The 26,116-nt window shown below is 37.9% G+C and overlaps 1 protein-coding gene across 1 annotated transcript in view; it reads right to left on the bottom strand.

Annotated features, from left to right (window-relative positions):
* The window catches only part of LOC108794943 (contactin-associated protein-like 2), a 575,529-nt gene that overhangs the window by 299,019 nt on the left and 250,394 nt on the right, over positions 1-26,116 (bottom strand). Inside the window, exons 4-7 of the mRNA XM_018566095.1 lie at positions 14,971-15,174; positions 7,460-7,644; positions 3,621-3,764; positions 553-817 (exon numbers count right to left, since the gene is read on the bottom strand). Of these exons, the coding sequence (XP_018421597.1) occupies positions 553-817; positions 3,621-3,764; positions 7,460-7,644; positions 14,971-15,174 (798 nt within the window). The remainder of the gene's footprint in view (positions 1-552; positions 818-3,620; positions 3,765-7,459; positions 7,645-14,970; positions 15,175-26,116) is intronic.

The raw sequence follows: 26,116 nt of genomic DNA, 5'->3' as shown, positions 1-26,116 counted from the left end.
GACACCTGCCTTTACACACACACACTTTGACTTTTAAATGTTTGCTTGGAGTTTTAAAGAACATCTGTAATGAGATGTAGACAGCTATTGCTTACCTCTCCTACTAAAAATGCAACAGGTTCTGACATTACTCTGACTTTCTAATCTGCATGCTTGATCTGAGCCAGTGACCAGTATTACAGCAAAAGATAGCCAGGCAACTAGCATTTTCAGTAGGTCAGCGATGGCAGGCTGATGGCAGACTGAGCATGTTCAGCCGACCCGAAGCCACCCGATGTATGGCTGATTTCAGCCAATATACGGCTGAAATCAGCCGTACCAGCCTGAAGTGAATAGCAGAACAGTGTCCGGCTCACTTCGCTTTAGGTCAGTCATTCACTCGAATAGACCCCATAGTTTTTAACAAAACCCTATTAGTTCAAATTTCCTTCGCCTGCCACATTTTAAAAGATATCAATGCAATACAATCCATGAATAGAAGTTACGTTTATCAGACGAATAAAAGATTAATGAACACAGAGCATTATCTGACGTTTTCAGTTAATATCCTACCTGAAGAAATATCAATGCGGTTTTTCTTGGACTTTGTCATATTGATATGGACGCTGACTTTTCCATCTGTTAAGTCTATTTCCACACTTCCAATGTCATCGGCAAATGTGGTGAAGAGAAGAAGTCCATTCAAATTCCAGGTGCGAAAGTAAAAGTTCACTGAAAAAACGTCCTCAGCTGCCCGTCCAAGCACTTCCAGGTAACTAGTTGCATTAAAGAAGACAGGGACTGCATGTGATTCGACACAGGTAAAACTTAAGTTATCCTGTAACAAAGAAAGAAGAAAGCTTGAAAGACTTTATTAATATTACAAAGAGGGTTTGAAGATGATAAAGTGGAATAAGATGAATCAGGAACTATGTAATCATTGAAATAAATGGGTCAACAATTTATTTTGAAAAGAGCTTGTCTGTTTGTATAACTACTTTTGTATGTCTATTTATTAGCTTCCTGTAATCCCAGCAGAACCAGAACTATGAGGCAAGGATGTTCTATTGCTGTGCACAATGCTGTCAGTTTAACACTGTGAGCATGCTTACTGTACATGAGAGGAGAATACAGGAATGACAATTTTTTTGTCTTTCTTCGGTTGTAACATTCTTAAACATATACAAAGCAAAAAAAATGCCTAATGTATGTCCACGGACCAAAAAAAGCAATATCACAAATATATACATAATTATTTTAAGAGATTTTGAGCACAGAAGTATCCCCACAAAGTATTGTTTATTTATGCACAGAATATAAACCACGATGGTCAGGTAAAACATATCAGACTGCTTCCTGCCTGAAACTGGAGACCTGCACATTAAAATCAATCTATCATATAACCTAGAAAACCTTGTCGTGTTGGTATATAGTTTATGATAGATAAAAATCGCTCATAAAATCCAAAATACTAAATGCCCAGTTTAAAGAAGGGAGTATAAACAAATTAATATTTTCTTGAGGGTGGAAGACAAAATTTCCATTCACATTACCCCTTGAGGGATTATTCAAAAGGATCATACATTTCTTCCTGTATAGACAACAAAATACTCCACTACATTGCAACACATGTCAGATTGTGAATCAGTATATAGCTTCAAAGGGCAATCTCCAAATATAGGTTGGTTTTAGCTATGTAATGGATTTTGGTCCGTATAAATCCATTAAACAAGTATTATGGTTTGTGTATGCTGTTGCATTGTCTAATAAGCAAGTGGAGCAGAACTTCAGCAGCCACCCTTTTTTCCTTTAGCCACCCCTCAAGTGTCTAAATATAATTACCATGCTTGCAAGGAAGATAAGGCATTGAACTGCGTACATGGAAAATATCTGCGGTGATTAAAAAAAAGTAGAGCACGTATGTGGGGTATAACAAAATTAGATTATGATTATCATTTTTGCCTAGAGTATCATGCTTTAATTTAATGTAAATAATAAAGGTGCTGTAGAATGTTAGTTTATGCTATTATTCTATATTACCTACAAATGTATCTTTCAGTTATCATTGTCTCTGGAATATCAATGTGATGTGATTAAGGAAATAAAACAGAAAATCTAGGGATAGTCCAGGTTTTGCAAGCTTTACTTGGTCTAGTAGAAGACACACATGCAAGCGATGTACAGTCTACCATGGTTTGTTGCTAGCAAGGCTCAATATAAATTCATTATTCTTTCTGTTTCTATTTTTTCTCTCCTGTTTTCCATGGAAACATCCAGAGAATTTGCTAAAAGGCAGACAGCGACATACATACTGATTGTCTTGTATGGAACAGCATGACATTGTAGGAAGAATCACTATACTGCCTGGGAGGTGCAGTTCAGCAATAGTCATGTCAGAACATGTGCAATGCACTGTACACATGCATGCCATTCATGGTATCTGATGCCAGGGAGGATGTGACTTCTGTGTGCATACGCAGGAGTTACATCATCAGCTAATCAGAGCAGAGGGCCAAAAATAAATTTGTAAAATCAACTTGTAAGGTACTGCAACTATGCCCTAATGTAAAAGTATGCAGTGCATACTATGCCCTAATGTGCAAGTATGCAGCGCATACTTGCATATTAGGGGAAGATCACCTTTTTCTCAGCCTTTTGCTTCTGCTTTAATTTTGCCAATAGAGACATGTTTTGGTGTCAATTAAGAAGAGAATTCCCCCAACCTTGGGTACATTTCATTTAATTTCCTGTTGGGTCTTAGGCCTCATGCACACTAGCAGGCTGTGTTTAAGCCCAACAGAAGTTATCTGGTAAGTATAAAAAACTTTGTGCTTACCAGATCACTTTTTTTCTGTGCTGGGCTTAGATGCACTTATACGCCTTTACATGCGTTTACTAGCATTTACATCCATTTAGCCGCATAAAACTAGGCGAGTCGGACCCAGAATGCAGGCATTTCGATTTTGGGTTAACTGACCTAGATTGAAGGCACCTAGATGCTGCTGGACGCCTAGGTATGCATTCAGTCATAGAAAAGCTTTACGTGAGTCCAGTGCATTTAAAAATGAGCTCCAAATGCACCTGAACTCAGTGTTTTGGTACGTAGTGTGCATAAGGTCTTAAAGACAGGCATGACACACACAGAAAAAAAAAAATAACCTGATAGGGATTCTATACCTTTCCCACTATAACGGAAACAAACAAAAATAATAATTAAGTTTTGGCTATTCATACATTTTAAATATAGCTATATCTTACACTGCACTGGATACGTAGCCCTATGCATATAAAATTAATGCAGCTCTGGAAGCAATGGTGAACACCTTCCTGAAATAAATTCCTTTAGTAATAAAATATAATACATGTACACTACTTGATTTTATAGAACAGTTATTGAACACATATTAAAACATGTTTCATGATCCTAGCTGGAAATGCGGACTTAAAAAAATTGTACTGCATATCACAATTTTGCCTATATTTATTTTACGTAAACAGCACTGTAAGAAAATAATCCATGATGTATTCAGGCAGTGTCTAAAGATCGTTTGTTCTACTAGAAAGACATCTTTCTAAATAAACAATGGATTGTCCATTATGCTGTATGCACTCAGGGCAAGGACATTTACATCCCAACTCACCACATTGTATGAGTTCATCTTCCTTCTCCTGGCAAGGTCAGTGATGTTAAGTGCATTGTATTTAATGCTTTCCATACAACCCTTGAAATTTTTGACACCGTTGGAGCTTGGCTTTCCACTTGAAGGCATACCTCCGAAGGTTAACTGTTACAAAATATCAAATATGATAAGTCATATTCAAAATTTTTTCCTCCACATTAAAGTAACTTCTTTAGTTGTATATTATTGTTATAAATTTTAATGTAAATACATAATGCAGGTGGTTTATAAGATAATTTATGGATTTCCCAAACGCGGAAAAGCTTTTGCCCATAGTAACCAACCAGATCCTGTGTTTCAGTTCCCTAGAACAGACTTAGAGAATAAACTATGAAACCTAATTAAATACTATGAATAAAAGCTGAATTTCAGTTTGTTGCAATCTCAACAATGAACTCTAAATTGTTATTTGACAACGGATGGAAAAATATTAATTAGGAAATAATCACATGCATCATAATGTCAGTTACAGTTACTATACTATAATTTTTTAGTAAAAACAATTAAACTAATGTAATGGCTAAGTAATACCTACAGTACATAAAGCTTGTTATACATGTTACAATCTGATTATATAATTCCTGTACCATGTATTTTAAGTTGACCACAATCCTAACATTCTGATTATACAATCTCTTTACAATCTTCTTTAGATTCACCAGTATTGTAAGGACCTACTAAAACAATCCATTCAATCAATCAGTAGTACAAAGTATTTTTTAGATCTAAACGAGATCATATAATCAAAAGAAGATTGTATAGTCAGGATGTACTCACTTGTGTAACAAACTTCAGAACAGTTAAGCACTGTAAAAGCCCTACACCAGGGATAGCCAAACTCCGGCCCTCCAGCTGTGGTGAAACTACAAATCACATAATGCATCATTCTCCGGGAGTCATGTCTGTGGCTGTGAGAATCTTGCAATGCCTCATGGGATGTGTAGTTCCACCACAGCTGGAGGGCCGGAGTTTGGCTACCCCTGCCCTACACTATCTAAACAATCCATTTAATTGACATCCAATTAGGTAAGCCCTCACACTATATAATGGTTGGTAACTACTGTATAATAGATATTGAGCAAACAGATTGTAGCATGTGTGGACAGTTTAAAGTGAAACAGAAGTTATGATACATATCTTCCAAAAGGCCTTCCATTTTCCTTCCTAACACATAGAGCCCTTTTTACAGGATGCGTGCATTTCAAAATAAAGTGCACTTTTTCTTTTTTGTCCTCCACCCCTGACTGAAACAATGTTATCCTACCCATCTGCAGATTTTATACCTACCATTATTAGATAGGTGCAGTTTCTTTTTTGTTCACAACCAGCGCCGCACTGCTCCCTCTGATGGCCACAACTGCACATTAAACTCACATATATGTATGTGAGGTTGTTTCACAGCATGGAGACAGACATGGCCAAGAGAGAGACAATAGTCAACAAACAGCGGAGCAGCATTCCTTGGATCTAAGTAAATATAGATCTGCAGAGGGCAAGGGTGGGATTGTTCAGGTCAGGGGAAGAAGGAAAAAAGTGCACTTTGTCTAAAAGGTTAAAATAGAGAGCTTATACCACTATCTACAGGGCACCACAGTGTTTACTACATACCACACCTGCATTTTACTAGTCATTAATTAATTGCAGGCCATGGTCTGCAGTACCCTACAGTGTGTTCTCTTCATAATGCTGCAGAACACTCTGTGATAGCAGGAGAGTCCTGTCACCTGCTTTTGAGAGGTCATGTGACCAGGATCACCTCCTCCTGGCAATTATTTCCTGAATTTTGCTTGCTTGGGCATTCCAAAACAAGAGAAGAGGAGGACACATTTAAGAAGAACAATGTTGTACTTTATAAATGTAGCTCTGTATTTAAAAAAAAGTTAAGGTATGGCCACAGTAAGGCTATACCACTGTTTCCTTTTATGTTACAGTAAAGTGGGAGAATAAGCCCACAAAGGAGTCAGCAGTTGTCTCTAGCAGGAATATGAGATCAAATGCCACCATGTTGGATTGCTATCATCAGGAAGAATTTCTCATCTGCCTTTGAGATTTCATGGGGACAAATAATTTTTTACGAGCTGAGACTTTCCATATTTTTTTAGGTGGTGATCAGAAGAAAGCATTAAGGAACATATCTGTTTGGTGTGGATGGTAAATGCTTGTTACCTATCTGGTAAGCAGCTGTTTGCTTTTAAGACTGGAAATACGTGACATACATTTAGAAGCACATCATAATTCTTAGATGCTGTGCTCAGATGGCTCTGTACAAAGTTTTAAACAGTTTTTGCTCTGGAAATTCATAGCACTCTGTGAATTCTATGTGAGGGGTATACTGAGTATTAAATGTGTATTCATATATTGTATATACATAGTTAACAAGATGTAAAATACAGTTTTATACAGGGGTACAGGTACTCCTAGAATGAGATCCTAATAGGTTGGACTTGATGGACTAATGTCTTTATTCAACCTCAAATACTATGTAACTATGTAACTATGTAATCTTTCTATATAATAAATTAAATATTGAACCTTCAATATAGTTTCTGTATAGCTTCTGTTGTGGTAGATCATGGTAGATCACATGTTTCCTTTCATCTCATTTTAAAAAGTCAACTTTATAACAGGCACTACATATCATCAAATTGTAGACATGTGAAGGCTCAAAAGAATGTATTTTGTTTAGTTTTGGATCGATTCAAATTTTTTTTCCAGATTTTTGTTCCAAAATTTGATTAGGTTTGATATTTGAAATTCGGATCGATTAGAATATTTCATTTTTGGTTTGGAACAATCTGTTTTTTTTTTTGTTTTTTTCTGTTCGGATCGATCCAAATATTTCATTTTCAATTCGGATCGGTTCAAATCTATTTGGGTGGAGTTTATTGTTGTTAAACGTAAAAAAAATAGCATGGGGTCCCCCCCAAAAGATCCCTTACCAAATCCTTGATCCGAGCAGCAGCCTGGCAGAGAAGGGGAGGGGAGATTGTGCGCACCCTCCTCCTGCACCATACCAGGCCACTTGCCCTCAACATAGGGCAGGGTCCCCATATTAATGAGGACAAGGGCCTCTTCCATGCAACCCTGGACTAGTGGTTGTAGGGGTCTGAAAGCAGGGGGGCTTATTTGAATCTGGGTGCCCCTTTCATAAAGGGGCACCCAGATGCCGCCCCCCTCATGAATGAGTAAGGGGTAGTTGCTACCCCTACTCATTCACCAAATAAACAGGGGATTGTCGCTGCCCCTGTCATGCTTTGTCAGGCTCCTGCCTCAAGGTTCTGGTAAGGGATTTTGGGGGAGACCCCACACTTTTTGTTTGCCATGGGTCCCCCCTAAAATTCCTAATAGACCTAAAGGGTCTGGTATTAATTTGGGGGACCTCATACTGTTTTTCTTTTTTTACATTTTCATGTTTAACAGCACATCAGTATATTCAAAATGGCATTTGGACAAAATTGGGATGCATCCAAATTGTTGTTATCATAAAATTTAGATAAGTTAAAATTAGTTATTTTGTCAATTCAGAAATTTGGATGCATCGAAAATGTCAGATACATTCGAATTTGGAAATTCTAATGTATCCCAAATTCAAATAAATTTGAATTCGGAGAGTCAGATGCATCCCAATGACCGAATATAATGACATTCCTCCCAATTCAGAAGGAAATTAAACTCACATTAATGGGGTTAATTAAATGGGGTTCCCTACTGGTATTGAACATAGAAAGACCTTTTGAAAAAATAATCTGACTAACTTTTTTTGTTGCTTTATGTTTACAATTGCACATAAGTTTTCTTACCTCAAAATCCAGATCTAATTTAACAAATTCTCCATTTGTTTTAAAGTGTTGCACATGATTATCAAGTGTCAGGTTAATGTGCTTTTTATAGCGATCAATTATAACAGAATGCCAATGATGATCATCTAGAAGGCTTCCTGTGGTTACTATGGTGTTGCCATTAATATTTCCGTATTGGTTACTGCCTAAAATGGAAGGAAAATAGAACTTAAATTATCAAACAAAATGCAATTTGTTAAAATAGAACTCAAGTCAAACAACTAAATACCCCTGTGCTATACATACATGTGAGCCATAAAGGAACCATCATAACCCCCACATTTTTTCTTTATCTCCCCTTTTTTTCAATCAAAAAGCTTTATTCCACAATACACAATGCATCACACATTTCACATAATGTCACCTGCCAGACCCTGCTCTTCTCAGAGATGAAGGGTACTTGAACAATCACAATTGGAACCACTGACCTACATGCCTTTTAAATACTGATTTTTTTAAGCAATGTGACCTTTAAGCTGCATCCACACCAGGTGCATTGCCTTTAGTGCACTTAGATAACCATTAAATGCACTTGAGTTGATGTGCATTTTTTGTTACAGCAGTATCCAAGACACTTTATTTTGTATCACCTTAATGTTTATTTGCACTGTGTTTGATTGTAACATGTATTATTTTTACCCAATGTGAACTGGGCCCATTGAAAGCAATGTATGTTTGCTTGCAATGAAAGCAATGTATGTTTGCTTGTTATTGCGATTCTGCCTAACACAGCTCAATGCACGCGCTGTGAATTGATGACATGGCTGAAAGCTGCTATGAGTCTATTGCTCCTTTTAAACAAATAAGTATACAAAGCTGTGTTGGATTGCAGAACTCCCAAGCTCATGCCAGCTAAAACTGCAATTAAAATTTACATGCCTTAAATTCCCAGCCGTTAAGATCCAGCATTTATAGAACATCCCACACAGACAACAGAAGACTGTTTTTATACTAATTATTTACCATGTTTCTTTTTAGTGTAAGTCTTGCAGGAAAAAGGGGGTAAATAACATTTCAATATTTGATGATTATATTAAAGTTGATGTTAAAAACAGTTGGGCTAAAAAGATGAGGCGCCACGTGGGGGATTTTGTGGGGGATTTTGTATTGACTAATTAGGATGCTAATACATGCATTGCTGGAATTCAAACTATTTACTATTTGCCTAAAGTGACCCTCAACACTCACTTGGTTGCTCCTGCTGACTTTCATGTGACTACTGCATCCTGTGATGGGTAGAGGTCAACAGAAGGAACCAGTGAGAGCTGGGGGAACTCAGGAGATTGGCATTCCTGGAAGTGTTGGTTTCCCATTGAACTTCAGAAAAGATTTCTCAAGATCAAAGAAGCATTCCGTGGCACGGGCATCAGGAAATGTGAGTATGTTATGTGTTTTAATCCTTTATCTAGCGCAAACATGATATTTAAATTGCTGTATTACAATAGCATTATTGAAAGGAAAAACTGTACTATGTGTTGCCTAAAATGGCCCTATATTCTTACAAGCTTTTTTATAAAAGCTATCTGCTATTATAATCAAGAACCTTATTTCCACAAATACACTCTATTTTGCTTTGACATAAGACTCTTGAAGTAATTAACAAAACGGTCGTATTCTACATTGCTCAGTGACACAATAACAACTAGCAATTGACATTTGCTTTCCCTATCTTATTTGCAGATAATCAGTAAAAGCTAATTATAAATTGGTTACTATGGGTTACTGAACTTTTGTACATTCTTAGTAAATGGTTACCAGTGAATTCACAGGCTTCATTATATGAGTTCACTGTATACTGAACATCTACTTTTTAAAAAAAATGTATTTCAATAACTGTCAATGTTTAATCTTGAAAGATAATGCCACTTCAATTATCCCAGAATCATAAATAATCAAATCAATGATGACTCACAGTCAGGTTAAAGGTGACATTTTCTTAGGTTGACAAGTGTAGTGAATCTCTAGTAGAACACCACTAATTAGAGGTAATAAAGCAATACATTTGGTAAATATAGTGTGTGTATATATGCTAAATGCAAACATCTCTCTGTAAATATTCTATTGCTTATAATAGCATTAGTTTAAATTTTTTTTCTCTTTGTTATTTACATTGTTTCTCCAGTCAATGCTTTTCTGGATAGAATAAGGGAAGATTAGGGGTGGCCCCTCTGAGGATGTGGCTGTTGTTCTGTCTCCACTGGAGAAATCCATTGCCTCCATTGTAAGATTGTACGGTTGTCACCAGAACGAGGACATAAGGGAAATTCCTCTATGTATAACACCTGTTCCAGTGACAGCTCTTGAAAAGAGGATCTCCCCTTACTTTGTTTATTAAGTAATTAAGATGTCCTGTTGTGACTTTAGACAAAAAAAAAATCATAGGGTTGTAACCCATTCTTACTTTATTTAAATAAAAAATACACTAAAAACATAAGTTCACTTTAGATACTGAGTTCCAACTTGCTTCCCCTAGACTGTGAAAAATAACATTTTGAAGCCCAGCACATTCACTAAGGTAAAGATAAGATTTGTTATCAAGAATAATTGATGTCCTTCTTCCTTTTGCACATGTGTTTTGCACCGGTGGCTGGCGGTACATTTAGGAGAACTGTGGACCCGGTTCGTAAGTACGGATTGTCCGTAAGTCGGACGCCCCTAACCCTGGGACTGCCTGTATCTAACACACGCTATGTGAAAGAGGTGCAAAATGTAACATGTTTCCCAATTTTGTCATTTTGTTTTTCTGTTTTAAAAACAGGCATTGTGTAGTACAGGGAGCATCCATGGGATACTTATAATAACCTTCTGTGTAATAGCTGGGCAGGAAGTCATCTGTCAGCTGGGGATCAGTTCCCTCATTACACCACTTTTTATTATTTATTGTTTCCCATCTGATAAGCTCCTGAATGTTTATGTATGAATGCTTATTAAGGACTGTTTTGTATAAATCAACTTGTAATTTATGTATGGTGGTCTTTTAACATTGAATGACGCCACAAACATAACAGAGATAGGGGAAATGGAAAATTTCCTTTTCTTTTCATTGCCGTCATATATTCAAGTCACACATTTAATGAGTTTCCTATCACCAAGGAAGAGGTGGTCACATACATGAGGAAACAATCTTTGGTTTAAATAGATGTCATGAAAATTAGACAGATAAAGCTTAAAATTGTAGAAATTAAATTAGACAAGATCACAATATGAATGGTAAATTGGAGCAGGCATTCTACTGCCATTAATTTGGCATTGCATGTCTATATACATTTGAGAGTTTACCTTTCAAATAAGCATGACTGTTTGAAATTTTGAAGCATGACTAATTAATTTTTTTAGATGATGTACACAGGCTGAGGTCAGTTAGGACTGTTCATGCATTATAAATATGCAAATGCATCGACAATTTAATTTAATTCACCTGTATCAGGAGACATCTATTTTATGTCCATGACCAGGTTAAGAGTTCCTAAACATGCGGCAGTCCGCTAATGTATAAAATAACTTTTTTCTCTGACTCAGTGTTTGAATTTAAGCAACCAATCATTGATCTTCTCACCTAGTTAGACAGCAACTGAAATGCAAAATTACTCAAAGCCAGCAGAGGATGGTGCATGGCATTAATAGCACATCAGGATAAAAACAGATATCTCTGCTAACGCCTGTAAGCTATAACATTACTATGACTAAGACCAGGATTGGCTGAAATGCATTAGCAGAGATAACATTTTGTGTGAATCCTTAAGGAGTGTCGACATCCCATATATATTAAATGTCTTAATTTGTTACAGTTTTGTAATATATAATTTACTTTAGGAGTGGCCATTTTAAATAGTTATTACCAATGTTGAGGAAGCACTGCCCAGAGCTCCTATTTTCTGTAGCCTTATGATAAATAGGAAACCTATCTTCATAAATTAAGAACTGATCTGGACAGGGTTGACTTCCAATGGCCGGCCAATCTTCTGGACCACTTTTATTATTTTTTTCCTATATTATGTGTTTTTCAAATGAAAGTGAAAATTATATTTATAGGGAATTATATGCCCCCTCAAATGCCTGACACACTAGGAATATAGATTGATTTTTTTTATTACGCAAGAAGGACACCAACATGCAAGTCCTCAGCTGTAATGCGTGTCTGCCTTCAACATCCATAGGTGCTTTAAAGGGGAGCCTAAAAATTGGTTAACCTCTCAAAAACCCCTGCCATTGATGAATGGGAGTGCGATTATTGTACCTCACAGGACTAGCGAATGTGGCAAAGGGATGTTTAGGTATGGGAATAGATTGCTACCCCCTGCTGTAGTGAACTGGTAAAGGGACCCTTCAGTGTCTTGTTTACCATGACACAAGCAGTAAAAATGAAGGCACATATACCCTCTACAAATTTTAAATGAATCTTAAAAAAAGGGTAATGAAGCAGTCTTTAAGTAACTACAAGGGGCACACAGGGTCCCCACTAATCATTCTAGCTATGTGGGAACCTTATTAGTCCCAGCATTGTTTTCAAATGGCACATGGTTTACGTGGCTGCAGTGTGCTCTGGTGTTGGTGTTGACTTCACCGGCTGCCAGTTACAGCTGTGGTTCAGTGCTAAGGCCCAGGGGCCATGTTACAGTGATGCTATCATACTACTTTCTGTCCACATATTCAACTTGCACTTACCCTAATATTACATTACAATGCTTATAAGGGAAAAAAGCTCTTCTAAACTGATAGGTTAAGTTGACTTTGAGCTTTGTCACTCATCAATAGAAAATCAAACCTATGGAATTATTTTACTTAGACAACTTATTTTATATTAGATTTCAGTTATTATATTATTATTATTATTATTAATAATAATAATATTATTATTATTGTCAATTATATTTTGGAGCAGATATCTGAAACTGCTGTATCTGTAGTACATGAAACTTAAGTTAGAAAAATAAAAGCAAAATGTATTTTCTTTTCTCTTCATTAGTGACAGTTATTCTTGAAATACAGTAATTTGGTTATATTGCCATCTCAAGGAAATTTTATGGATGCATTTTGCTTTGCTGAGGAACACACTTTCTATGTTTTTCTTTTTTTCTTTTATTAACTTTATCAGTTTTTTTTCTCTACTGTCAAGACATTTCTTGTGCTGTTTTGAGATGGTCTCTACACAGCAGCTGTCTGAATCAGTTTATCTTTGGTGATGCCTTAGAGGCCATACCCAGACCCCACTGGTCTGAAGACTGAAGGGCCATTCCAGAATGTGAGCTTTCCTTCACAGGACTCCGTTTGTGGTGCATTACAGATCAGGAAACTCTCCTGGTCTAAAGCCATGGCAGAGTCCCTGGTGTGAACTAGACATGTGCGATTCGTTTCGTTCCGAATCGAAATTCGTGCGAATTTTCGGAAATTCGGACAATCGGATGTATACGAATTCTGAATTACATATATAATGAATGCAAACGAATCCGAATTTCCGTTTCCGAAATTCGGTAGCGGTAGTTCGTTCGGACGTTCGTTTAGTTTTCGTTTCTTATTCGTTTCGTTCGCTGAAGAAAAAAAATTTCCCCCCCAAATGGCACTTTGCTGCAAACGAACGAACGAATGAATGAAACGAATACGAAACGAACGTGCGAACGAATTACCGCTAACGAATTTCGTCCGAATCTGAATTCCGAATCCGAATTGGCTTTCACACCCGAATCCCAAAAAACGAAATAACACAAATCCGAATTTAAAACGAAACGAAACTAAACAAATTTTTTGGCAGTGCACATGTCTAGTGTGAACCAGTCTCTGAATTTGCACTCTGTGCATTCCAGACCTGAGTCAGTTGGCTGCAGGGCATTTAGAGTAGTGGCACATTCTCATGTGTAATCCAGTCTCTATTGACTTCTTCTGTAAATGTCTTTGAAAATGGCTAGGGTAGCCTAATATGTGGAATTTGTGCACTGAATTTTGCATTGTGCAGCTACCAGTCTTGTGTACAATGTGTCAGTTAGCCACAGAGTGTTTTCCAGTTTCAGAGTAGTAGTTGAGTCTCTGGTGAAGCCAAGTCACTGGTATCTTCCAGGGTATTTAGAGCTTGAGATGTGGCGATAAGATCCTGCTATATGTTTTTTAAAGTGCAACTGCACTTTTCTTGAAAAAAAATAAATAATCCCCTCTGGATGATCAATGTATATTGCAAAGATTTATTTAACCATGTCCTTCCCAAACTGATTGCTGAATGGGTTGGTCTGTTTTATTAACAACTCCTGATGCACTTTCAATATTGCAATGAGGAAAGTTGCAGAGTCTCCATCCCTTTAAACTTGTAGGAAATATCTAGCCAAAAATGTTGTTTCTATTGCAGAGGATTCCTTAATTGTTACTTGTATCTTAGTGCAGACTTCTAGGAAAACCTGTTCACCAATCACACAAGCAGGAAATTACATATTTGGCATCCCATAAACCAACAGTGTACAAAAACCTCTAGATTGTCATATTGCATTGAATTTTTTGAACAGCTCTAGAAAATTACAGCGGCTTTAGATAGAGATAAAAAGGTAATTTTTAATAACATCAAATTACAAAATAGCTTGTGTAGCAATTTTATACGCTATATTAATTTAACAAAAGTGGAGTTTTCCACCTGTGTTCTACATTATGGTTCTTACCCACTTGTGTAATAACCTAGTTTATCACTGAGTGCTCTCCAGAAACATAGAAGAGTAATGCAGAAAATGACCAAGTGGTTCATTAAGTCTTCTCTTTTTGATTTTCTTTTACCTTTTCATCCTTGTGTAGATTTATGTTTGTCCCGAGCATGTTTAATTTCACTTACTGTTGACTGACTTACTACCTTTGCTGAATGTCTGTACCAACTACTCTTGGTAAAATAATAATTTTTAGGGTTAGTTTTTAACATTTCTCTTGCTAGTTTGAGGTCATGCTTCTGTGTTCTTTGTCATATCTTCATATTGAAAATACTCTTCTCTCCTACGTTTTATCCCTCAGACCATTGACCATTTGAGTAGCCTCTGGACTCCGTATATCTTATTCATATATATGTGAGGTCTCCAAAAGTGAACACTGTATTCTAAATGAGGTCTTACTAAAGATCTATATAAGGGTTTCATGACCTCTATCCTCCTAGTGATCCCCCTAATGATGCACCCCAACATTATTTTTGATTTTCCAATTGCCAGACCATGCTTTTTGCTCATTTTGCAATCGTAAATAAGCATCTCCAAATCTTTTTCCTCTGTTGTTCTGCCCAACACTGTACCCTTAATATCCTTAAAAGATGTAGCTCACCCACCAAACCTTCATTTATAACAGATTTACATATTAAATAGAACAAGACCTAGTGCAAAGCCTTTTGGTACATAACTAGTGGCTAATGGGCAACTGCCCCAAATTCTGTCTGCTCCAGTTTTGATAAAGACCCCCATTGTGATTTTGAGGGACAGATTCACCTTTTACCTTAAAAATATGTATTGTGTATTTACCTAAGTTTAATTTCAACACCAGCTTTGATTTCACCAGTTCCAAAGTGATATAGTCTCCTTGCTGTCCTTCCCCATGAAAGAGAACACCTTCACTTGAAGTACTTTTGAATTTGAGGGAGATGACGTCCTTTTCCGTTGCCATTTTTCTGTCTTTGAATTGATAGGATAACACGGTATTGCCATCAAAATTGATTACATCCGCCCCTAAAGAAACATAAAAATATACAAAATTTATGATGAAACACATACATATAAATACATTGTTTTAAAATAACAAATGCCTAGAACAAGTTTTGCATTTCTTGTACCTTTATTTAAGGCCCAATGTGTGTGTTTGAATGTTATCTCCTCTTCACTATGTCCCTGGGCACCCCAAAACTCAGGACACTAAAATTATGCAAATAGCAACTTTAGCTGCAAAGTCTCACTTTGGCCCTTCCCCTCTGAGGTTGCCCAGCTCCATACTGGTCATTGCGCTTTGGAAAATTAAAAGTCACAGGAGCCTTAAAAGGTTATTAAACCATAAGTGTGTTTTTGCATATATTTACTTCTACTAGCAAACTGTAGATATATGCAAAAACTTTAAAACAAAAACCTTTTCAAACAGATTTAAACTTACCTCTGCCTTCACCGCACGCTCCCGCCCGAACATCTGAAGAGTCTTGAGTGGCCGCAAAGCATCTTGGGGCGGGCGCATGCGCAGTTCAGATGTTTGGCTGGGAGACGAGGAGCGACACAGGGTAAGTCTATGTAGCAGCGTGCACTTGCACAGACTTCGTGGGACATCAGAGGAGAGGAGGACAGAGGAGTCAGCTCTGGATCGCAGACCTGCACCAGCGCTGGAGGGACATCTGAAAACTACACTAAAGAAGAAGATGATCGGATTAAGAGGCATGATTTAAGTTAAGTACTTACACTAACATTGGGGGAGAGAAAAAAAAAATGTCACTTTAAGGGTATGTGATGGCATTTTTAGCTTAGAAGTGGATACTGGCATGCTCAATTACTACTGACAACCTACTGACTGACTTCAGAGTATTTGAACCCAAGGCCCCATGCCTATTCATCTTCTGAGGTAATTACATGGGGGTCTCATGTTCTATGTTGGATTTTTTTCAAGTATTTTACATGTGTTTTATATCGCAAAGAATGCATCAGAAAGGGTAAACCACTTCATTTGATCATATGAGCCAGAGACAAGAGATGATGGAAAATCCATTCACTGGGGTTCCCAGAACAGTTAAATAGCTAATGGGTAATTCAATCCTCTAGCATACATCACTTCCTGAATTACCAGTGGGGACCACTCTTTACTAAGGCACTTGCAACCTTAGTGCAGATGTTGTGCAAGATGTTTTTCATGTAGGTTTTTGGCATTTACCTACTTTAAGGATCATAGATTCTTAAAACAAAACATAATGCATGCATACTATGCAGATTCAATAACAGAACCGTGATCTTGTTGAACCTGGGACATGGAGCTAAATTACATAGGAGGTTCATTTTATGGTAATCATTAATTCCCCATGAAGTTGCATCATCTTTCCTTTCTATTTATGATTAGAATAGTAATCAACACTGCACATAAACACAAAGTACACAGCTAGTACATATATACTTGATATTCTCATTAGGGACATCTTACTAACTGGAATAAAATCTGTACACACCATATGAAATGTTATGCACCATTGCTCCTATTTATTTGCATTCCGAACTAAGCAGGTTGGGGCACATGCATTTGTAGTGTATCAACATAACACTAAAAATACACTTTATACATATAATGACCATAACACTGGTACTTAGAAGGCACAAACGGTATATAACAAGTAACATAGATACAACAACATATGATACTGTGAATACTGGATTGCAGAAGAGGGCTGAAAAAGTGAAAGTGTGTTAAACAGTTAAAAGATCAGATTAAATTATATGCATCTGCAACAAAACCCCAACGAAGCTCAAACCCAGAGTGTAAACATGAAAAAAGCCTTACATTAACCATGTATTACAAGCGACTCATAAAGCATTAAAACAGTCATACAAGCATAGATATAATTATTATAAGTTACATGTGCAAGTGCAATCAAAGTGTTGTTAAACCCTCTTACTTATAGCATTTGCTGATCTTTTTGTGTAAATTTTCTAGTGGTATGCTCCCTTAAAATTTCCTGCACCTAATTCATTAGCACCTTGAAACAGTTTCAACAACTGTGCCAGGTTTAGGTTGTCCAATTTGTGCCACTTTCACAATGTGTCACCATGGCTACAACAAATTCAGTAAGAATTGCCACCAGTTCAACAAAACTTAAGGTAACTAAAACCAACTCTAAGTTAACATACAGAGACAGGTATGCAAAATTACCCTGCATTGGGGCTGCTGCGAATTAATGTGATAGCTTCTCGTTCAGGCTTCATAGGTTGCTAGGAAACTGGTGACTACGGAATCTATCCACTAGCATCCATTAACAATCGTATGGTAGGTGGACCTTATGGGAAACTAGTCTCTCTGAATCAGCATCAGGCTAAACACATAGCATTTTGTTCAGTGAAAGGTGAATGTCTCTTTAAAGCAGTGCCCACTTTCGAGCACCTAGTTGTAAGGAGGACAGGCTCACCTGGTAGTGGCAGCAATAAACCATGCACAAAACATCCAAGCATATCTGTTCTGCACATTTATTTAGAAAGGCAGCAAACAAATACAGTTTCAGTGAAGGAGGGTTTTTTACAGCAAATACGTTGCATAAACAACAAGTCGGCAGTCAGTCTTTTCCCCCAACAACAGGCTCTCAAAGCAAAGAGGGTGAGAGAGAGCATCAGTCAGCTTACATATAAAAGGCCTGTGCTAAACCAAGACTAAGGTTTTGCTGTCTGGTAACATGTGGACCTAGAAATTGAGGATTTTTCTAATAGTCATAAACCATGGATGACATGAATAACATGTCATAAATCATGGATGACATGATGACATGAATAACTAGAAGGGTGCTACTATTAGGGAGAAGTGATTAAATCTTTCCATCATTCTTTGCCTGTAACAGGGCATGTAATAGGATGTTGTTATCCCCGACCTAATCCTCCCCCTTGCTGCTCTTTATCAGCCACTTATTGCTACTTGTTTTGCTAAGTTTAGATGTCAATCAAATAAGAGTATAGAAAATAGAACAGGACTGGGAGGGGCTACATTGTTCTGTGTAGCGATAACCAAACAAGGAAAAATAATTACATACTACAAGGGCGTGTAGAAAGCCTAGGATCTCTAAGTTCTGCAGCTGGAAGATGTGAAGCTTAGATTCTGCTGCTATGCCTGCAAATGTGCATACATGCACTATTTTTAACTTGCAATTAAAGAGTGTTTACGTTAAAAAGGAATACGTTTAGTTTTGCTTTAAATATACTGTTACCGTAGTACCAATGAAATTCAAATATATTATCGTTTTCAATATGTTGCCATATTTGCCGATAAATAACAGAAAATGAACCCGGTATATCTCAACAGACATATACAGTTCATATATTATTTCATACTTCTTGTTCTTGTCTTATAACATTTTCATAAGCATACAGGATAGAAATTGAGTTCAAAAAGGTTTAATGTATATTTTTATATACAAAATGTGCACAGATAAGCATGCACATGTCTCAGTGTATGTAAATCCAATCAGTAAAATCTAATATAAGCTTTCGAAATAGATAAGCACGTACAAAACACAGTGCATATATGGGAATTTAAAGTGAATATAAGCCCAATCTCTAAAATCTGATATAGGCTTTAACATGGTAATGTAATTTCTAAAGTATTTATATTTTTAAATTAGCACCTTTAAAAAAAAATAACAACTGGTTATCCTTCCATGAAGGTCCTTTTTCAGCCACTTCTTGTTATATCATTCAAACATGTGAAGCGGTGCTATCACCCAACAAGCAAACAAATATGTGCAAAAAACAAATATTGTAGATAACAATACTATTGTGTAGAAAATAAAAAAATATGTATATATAATATTTTTCAAATATTTTCCAAATGAAATCTTATAGTCAAGTGTTTGTGTAAATCACAAAGTGATAATCTAAAAAACTCCAAATGACTAATAAAGTAGCAAACGTCCTGTGTCAGTGTGTAAAGCACATCATTGAAACAAAGTGTCCATAAATTAATTTAATGCAGGCAGCTCTCAAAAAAAAAAAGTGTTGTCTTAGTACACTGACACAGGACGTTTGCTACTTTATTAGTCATTTGGTGTTTTTTAGATTATCACCTTGTGATTTACACAAACAGTTGACTAGAAGATTTAATTTGGAAAATATTTAAAAAATATTGTATATACATATTTTTTTTCTTTTCTAAACAACAGTATTGTTCACTATAATATTTGGATTTTGCACATATTTGTTTGCTTGTTGGGTGATAGCGCCACTTCACATGTTTGAATGATATTAATGCAGGCTCATGCAGCCAATTTAAGTGAGCAGCTGTAAGGAGAAACACCCAGTTTTCTTAGATTAATCGAGCGCAGAAGTCCCTGTAGATAAAGTCCAAATCCCATTCGCACTGCCACGGTCTCAAAATCCACAAGTTATATGTGGTGCCCGGGTGACCACATGGATGGCGCAGTGCAAAACACTGATAGTGAATAAAAGTAATTCACCGGCACACACTTGAAGGGTTTTTAAATTATTGATATGTTTATTCAATACCCAATGTCACATACTGTCATACGGTGCTAAGCACCGTATGACAAGCACAGTATTACAGTATGTGACATTGGGTATTGAATAAACATATCAATAATTTAAAAACCCTTCAAGTGTGTGCCGGTGAATTACTTTTATTTACTATTAGTACCTGTAGATAATTCACTTCTTGTTATAGGTGACAATGCTGTGCTCCTGTCTCTCAATAGTGCCACTAAATTTTGATGTAGACTACAAATGGCAGTTCCAATACACATGTAGAGGAAAGTTCCAAAGTTGTCAGCATACTATTTAAGCAATGTGAATGGCAGAACTCTTGTTATACTACAAAGCATGGACAAAACAGGAACAAGCGCACTACCCAGAGGTACAAATTTGGCTGGAGAGAATGTATAGAACAGGGATGTGGCAACAGTGTGCAAGCTCTTAAAAACAGGGAGAGGGACCCTGTGGTAGCAAAGAGTGACGGTGTGTGTGTTAAGAGCGCTACTACCGTTTGAATGTGTACAAAATCATGAAATCATAAAATATAACAGTAATGTCTCACACTTATAGTGACCTGAATGAAATAATGACTCACATTTAGAGTGTCCTGGGGAGCCCTGGAGGCGGTCAGGTGGAGCCGTTTGTGAAGTTTCTGTGATGGTTGGTCACAATGGGCAGATGTGACTGAAACACTTAGAGTTTCACAGCAGGCTGGGGGTAGCATTAGGGAGATGTGTAGGGAGTTAGCCTGGAGGTGATGGTGAGAAAAATGTAGAAGACCGTAGGGAGACAGCTGGCCAGGCTGAATCCTGTCGGCTGTGCACGAGAAGCCGCTCTGTGGCGGTGCTGTCACTGTCAGATAGCAGTGGCGGTAGGAGTGGGTCCAGTCGGCACGTGAGTCCGTCAGGCTAGGTGGTGAGGGGTATAGAACGGTAGTCAGCTACGTGTTTCGAGGCAATGTCTCTTTGTCAAGCTCAGGTGAAAGTGGAAGGACTCTTGGTATACAACACATGATGTCCACTGAAGGATAGAAAAGCTTATGCACAGACCCTGCGACCATAGCCCAGAACCATATAAAAATTAACTATTCTTGTGCACTCGTCCAAAAAATGGTGTCTAGGATATCCATTTTATGGGTCCATGCATACAGTAGATAACTTGTCTTGACACTATATCCAATATTTGAAAAAAGGAATATAGGGCTATTACTGGAACTAGTCTTTTTACATACAGTATTTCGTTTTGTAACTCTGTCTGTTAGTAGTGTCAGTTCATGGGACTGTTTATTCAGCTTATTTATCAAGAAAATAGAATATTTTCTATTGAAATTATGTATATTAAATTACAGCCAGGTTTAATAATGTAATGTGATTTTATTTGAATTTGTTGGTATGTGTACAAGCCTTTCTAAAAAATTCTACCCCAAAGCAACCCTTGAAATCATTTTTGGGTCTTAGGAAACCCCTGCTAAATACTATGATACTTACAGCTCACAGCACATAATTAGCATGGTTAAAAAGTTACAAAAAAACTTTTAAATAAAAAATAAATTAAGAAAGTGGAATACCTAGAGTATTGACTCCCAGGACATTTTTTTACATGCACCTGCTGTATAGGACAAAAGTGTAAGAAGTCACCCACTAGATTGGTGGTTAGCATTGGTAAGAGATGAATCTGCTCACTGCTCATGGAACTCCTAACAAACTCTAGACGAACCCTGGGTTCTTATGAAACCCTGGGCCAGAAAGGCTGTTATATACATTTTCAAAATTGACCATAAACATCGAAAATTATTGTATGATGTGTTAGGTTCTAAGATTGTGATCGTTATCACGGAATCCTACAATCAAAGTGTGCTATAATGAATTGTCCCTGCTTTTGTTGAGTCTTTCTGCAATGGTCTCATTTACATTGTAAAATGGAGAAATGTCATACAATATATATATAGTATACTAGTATATATATAACATAAAGCATATATTTCAATCTCTGTACTCTAATATAGACCTAACTACCCTAAAAAACTCACATACCCTTTAAATAAAGAAAAAGGGTTATTTGCACTATTAATCTTATGGCAATAAACAGAAACGTATACCATATTTTACTTGAAGTCAGAGAAGAACTTTCACCTATCTATAACCACTGATCTCCATTAAAACTGTCCTTATCTATTTTTTCCTGAGATTTGCTGGGGTTGATGTAAGCTTAATTCTTTCTCTTAATCTTTACACATCTATACAATTCTATTGCTATCTCTGATGTATCTCTGTACAGCTCATTCATCTTTGCCCTTTGATATATTTCATTTCCACCCTGGTAATCAGCCCCTGTCCGTTCTTCTTGTTCATAGCTTTCCTTGCAGTTTTATTGCATAGGCTAAACCATGCTGCATAAGCCTAAAGTTTGATGTTGCCACAGATTCTATCCCATTATGTAAAAGTTGGGTTTCATATTCATTTTTGTATTATGATTAGTCGAAAAATAAAGTAAAACTCTCAATAAAGGTTTAATTTGAAAGTGTAGCTAACCACCCAAAAAATAAAACTGTAATAGATTGTAGCTTACCAGCCCTTAGATGAGGTGACTATATTAGTCTTTTGTTTATTTTATTTTCACCTATTAATCATGCAAATAACGCACTTCTCTTCCCTGGGTGGGTACACTCACACACTCACTCACTGCATCAATGGAGGGAGCATTGATGAACATGAACATTGATGAACATGTCTTTCCCTCTTAAGTAGGGTATACAAGGTACAAATTGCGGCCAGTTCCTAATGAACAGCACGCTTCCTACAGGCATCCTTCGATCATCTGATCAAAGAAGTAGGTTGGAAAATTCTATTACTAATATTTTCCTCGTTCAAAATATAAAAGTCAGTAATTGAGGAATGCCGGCCAAAATGATGGCAACAGCAGCATGCACTGTGCAAATTTTGGCTGGTTCAACCAGAACCAGACAAAATTCACATAGTATATGGCCAGCTTAAGTGCCGCTTAATTTTTTTCTTGGGTTTAGATTTTTTTAACTCATAATTACTTTAAGTCTATTAGCTTAGCGGGATTTAAGCCCATTAGTTGCATCCTTGCATTTTAATTATAAGTCAACATAGGAACTCCACTCCCCATCCTATATAGTTTTTGCATTTCCCATTGCTGTCACCTGATTTCCTCTGAAGGATCATTTACAAGACTAAAATTAAAACTGAGTTTGAATATGGCCCTGGAATATTTTGCATGTAAAGTTTAAAAACGTGATATTTTGTAATATCTGACACATAGCCCCTGTTCTACTGGACATAGAATTGGCCTATTTATTCATATTTTCCTAAATTAAAAAACAGCCCAATAGTAAGACCACATTGGGAAAACCTTGCTCACTCTTAAAAAGGACGTGAACTTTGGAAGCTGTGTCCAAAACAAACAAACAGAGAGCAAATCTTTTCCCCATTACTGACTTTACATGCATTGTATCTCTATGTACTCTATTGGGTCTATTCACAAAGCTGCCGAGGGCAGCCGAGTGAATGACCGATCTGAAGTGAAGTGAGCCGAACACTGTTCGGCTATTCACTTAAGGCTGGTATGGCTAATTTCAGCCGTACATCGGCTTGCTTCATGTGGCTTCGGGTCGGCCGAGGGCAGCCGAGTGAATGACCGATCTGAAGTGAAGTGAGCCGAACACTGTTTGGCTATTCACTTCAGGCTGGTACGGCTAATTTCAGCCGTACATCGGCTGAAATCAGCCGTACATCGGCTTGCTTCATGTGGCTTCAGGTCGGCCGAACATGCTCAGCATGTTCAGCCGACCCGAAGTGCAGAAGGAGTTCGACTCAGCCGATCCAACATCTGGATCGGCTGAGCCGAACCTCCGGCAGGCTACTCACTGCTGTTCGGGCTATTCTTAAAGATCCCGAACAGCAGTGAGTGAATAGCTGAATGCCACTGAGCGGCATTCGGCTCGGCTGTTCTGCTCGGTCCCTCAAAGGTACCGAGCAGAACAGAAAAACAGTGAAAAAAGTTAAAAAAGTAAATAGCAAAGGATTGTGCAGGGCTAGCAGTGACAGCTAGCTCCGCCCTATTGTTTCCTATTGTCCGGCGGCTCTGCTGTAAAAAAAAAACTAAAAAAAAACTCTCCAGGGCGCTCTGGGAGCCTCCCGCTCCCGGTCGCCCAGGTGAGAAGCACCGATGTGTCTTTTTTTTCCTTTATTCTGACACGATAAATGTCAGAATAGAAAAAAAAATTCCCATTGAAAAGCATTGGGACATTACTATTGGCTATTTCAATTTGCAATAGCCAATAGTAAACTAGCATTGTTCCCGCCCTCTGCTGATGGAGCTGATGGGGAACTGCAGCATAGGGCGGGTACAATGCTAGTTTACTATTGGCTATTGCAAATTGAAATAGCCAATAGTAATGTCCCAATGCTTTTCAATGGGAAACATCTTTTTTTTCCTTTTTTTCTATTCTGACATCGATCGTGCCAGAATAAAGAAAAAAAGACAAAACAGACACAGCACTGTTTCTCTCCTTGGTGGGTGGCCGGGAGTCTCCGCCCAGCTGCCAGAAGCAGCCGAGCCGAGGCATATGTGTTTGGCTCGATTGAGCCGCTCGGCATGATCGGGAGCTGTACGGGCTATTGTGAATAGCCCGTACAGCACTCCTTAGGTTCTACTGAACCGAAGGGGTCCTGGGGCCGAAGCTAGCCGAAGGATCGGCCGAAGCTACAGCCAGATCCTTTGGCAGCTTCGTGAATAGACCCCTATGTATCTCTACTCCACAACTCACCCCTTCAATGTCCTGGCGTGTCACTAATCTACTAACTGACATATCAATCTGGAAGTCGCAACACTACTTAAAACTCAACCTTTCAAAAACTGAGCTCATGATATTTCCTCCCCCCGTGCACCTCCCCCCAACTTTTCCCTTGAGATTGTTAATACAACTATCCAGCCCTCCCCGATGCCAAGGTCCTAGGTGTCATCCTTGACTCGGACCTTACCTTTCTTCCCCACATCCATTCTCTATCCAAATCCTGCCATCTTCACCTTCGTAACATCTCCAAAATATGCCCTTTTCTCACCAATGAAACTGCTAAATTACTAATTCACTCCCTTATTATCTCTCATCTTGACTATTGCAAATCCCTCCCCATTGGCCTTCCACTACACAGGTTTTCCCCCCTTCAGTCTATCATGAATTCAGCTGCTAGACTCATCCACCTGACCAACCGCTCAGTGTTTGCACACCACCTCTGCCAAATCCCTGCACTGACTTCCAATAGCCCAAAGGATAAAGTTCAAAATATTAACAACCACTTACAAAGCCATCCACAACTCTGCCTCCGGCTACATCTTAAACCTTGTCTTAAAGTACCACCCTAACCGTCCCCTCCGCTCTTCAAATGACCTTCTACTTTCCTGCTCCCTCATCAACTCCTCCCATGCTCGCCTCCAGGACTTCACTAGAGCCTCTCCAATCCTATGGAACTCTCTACCCCAACCAGTCCGACTATCTCCCACTCTGACTGCCTTTAGGCGATCCCTTAAGACTCATCTCTTCAAGGAAGCCTATCCCACCTCAACCTGACCACTGAACTATCACTTTATCAAACAATTCATCCCCACACAGCTACCTCCTCATGTATCACTTCCCCCTCCCTTTTAGACTGTAAGCCCTCAGGGGCAGGGCCCTCCTTACCATCTTGTCTTGAATTGTATTGTAATTTTTAATATCTCCTTTATATTGTAAAGCGCTGAGCAAACTGTTGGCGCTTATAAATCCTGTGTAATAATAATAATAATGTAGAGGTGACCATCTTAGTAGAGACAGAGCTTTATATCCTCTGCCCTCTGATGTGTGGTGGTCTGCTGACTCTTGGGGGATTTGAGGTTTATCTTCCTTGTCCTGTAGACACAAAAGGAAATAAGAGGATTTCTCCCCAAAATGAGTGGAAACCCCTTGTAAACTAACCATCCATTAATCTTTTTTTGGCTGTTTCCTGCTAATCTGCCAAAATGTGATCCATGGGTACCACCCAGCTGGACAAAAGTCAATTATTTAATTAACTTTTGTTGAAGGAGCCGGATGGAAAATTGTCAGCTGAACAGTGACTGCAGTCTAACAGCAAGGGAGATTCCCCCATCAATGCTCTTTAGCAAGGAGGAAGAAATCTATTGTTTTCCACCCCATGGAGATGGACAAGGAAAATCATATGATGTATATCCACCTTTAGACAGTTGTTACCCGTTGGTAATTGTTGGATATTCCTTCACTTTCAGTCCTGAGACAATGGTGAGAAATAGGTTGAATCTACCCAGATGGTTACAGAAAACAAATGAAACCTGACAGATGTTTTAACCTCTCCCAACTCTATTACAAACAAAATAAATGTTGGCTTTAGATACACCTATATAAGAAAAACAAAAACGTTGGGTTTTGTAATTATATATATATATA

The sequence above is a fragment of the Nanorana parkeri genome, unplaced genomic scaffold (assembly GCF_000935625.1).
Source record: "Nanorana parkeri isolate BGI_ZX_2015 unplaced genomic scaffold, ASM93562v1 scaffold916, whole genome shotgun sequence".
NCBI lineage: Eukaryota > Metazoa > Chordata > Amphibia > Anura > Dicroglossidae > Nanorana > Nanorana parkeri.
The sequence above is the reverse complement of the archived record's forward strand: the minus strand, read 5'-3'. Positions and strand labels throughout refer to the sequence as shown.